Genomic DNA, 1,229 nt, shown 5'->3' on the forward strand with positions numbered 1-1,229 from the left:
CGCTGCGTCTATATGAACAGCAGTTCCGTTTTTTATGTAAATAAAAAAATCTGTTTTTTCCATAAAAATTAAATATGCAATATCATAAAGTTAAGAAAAATTATCAGCTATGATGCCATGCCATGAATACATAAATGAAAAACAGTGAAACCTCGAATTAGAAAACTTACCATTGATAGAAAAGGAATATTTAGCAAATGGAACTTTCTAGTGCGACAATCATTCATTTAAATGTGAAAAAGCAGGCGAAGTTCCCTTTTGGAAATTCAGTTCTACTCATCATTAAATTATGAGAAAAACCTTAAATTTATGCTTTAAACATTGTTTACTTAATTTCTTTACAATTTCTGTTACTTCATGTAAATACAATATAAATTTAACGGATAAAATTTCAGTAAGATAAAGGTTAATGCGACCATTCAAGTGGTGGATTGTATTTTATTTGTACTTCATTGCATTGTATCTGCATTGTATTGTTTTGTTTTGTTTTTTTATTTTTTCATCGTAATTTCATTTTCTTACTTTTCTCAATTTGAGAACAACAGAATTATTTGAAAACAGTCGAAAGATTAGAAGTAAAATTTGACAAATAGAATGAAATAAAATTTGACAAATAGAATGCAGAGGAATGACAACAAATGAAATTTAGAGGCGTGTCAGAGCAGCAACCAACGAAATTTTACTGCGAAAAAGTAGGCGGAGTCAGGAAGAAAATCGGGTCAATCCTGTTCAGAATTACGGCATTCTTTCGGTGATGTCAGCTTTGGCACGTGGTTATGATGGTTGGATGTTTTCATTTTAATTTGTCCCAGTAATCATGATGCCGATTACACGGTTTTCGCTCGCAAACTGTAAAATTGGAAATGTTGATGAAGTTTGTTTGCGCAAATTGAAAAAATCAGAAATTTTTCTGGAAGTTGGTTCTGTTGATGTTGATCGTATAAATCATTTTTATGATTTCGCATGTGAAGACGTCATTCAAATTTTACCATCCTGTCACTGGTTTCTGTTTCAATGACTGACATTTCATCTGGATGCCGTTTTATGTATGCAGTACAGCGGAAGAACAGACGTGTTTGGACAACAACGTTCTTGGACTGTTGTCAAATGTGGAATGGTTTGCAACGTAACCGAATGTGTTTTCTCCCGGTTGAAGTCGCACTGCACAAACACTCTCTACACCTCACATTGCATTGTAGCATCCGGCAGGGAAAGCCGTTTTCTCCTCC

The 1,229-nt window shown here is 33.8% G+C and overlaps 1 protein-coding gene across 1 annotated transcript; it reads left to right on the top strand.

Moving 5' to 3' along the window:
• Positions 1–409: 409 nt before the first annotated feature.
• Positions 410–1,217, top strand: Tsp_13728 (conserved hypothetical protein; the record flags this gene model as incomplete). Its single annotated transcript, XM_003368125.1, has 4 exons — positions 410–433; positions 650–782; positions 813–973; positions 1,055–1,217. Coding segments are annotated over exons 1-4 (481 nt in total), but the record flags the coding sequence as incomplete, so codon positions are not given.
• Positions 1,218–1,229: the final 12 nt, after the last annotated feature.

Source organism: Trichinella spiralis (assembly GCF_000181795.1).
Source record: "Trichinella spiralis strain ISS 195 chromosome Unknown Scfld3052, whole genome shotgun sequence".
Classification (NCBI taxonomy): Eukaryota; Metazoa; Nematoda; class Enoplea; order Trichinellida; family Trichinellidae; genus Trichinella; species Trichinella spiralis.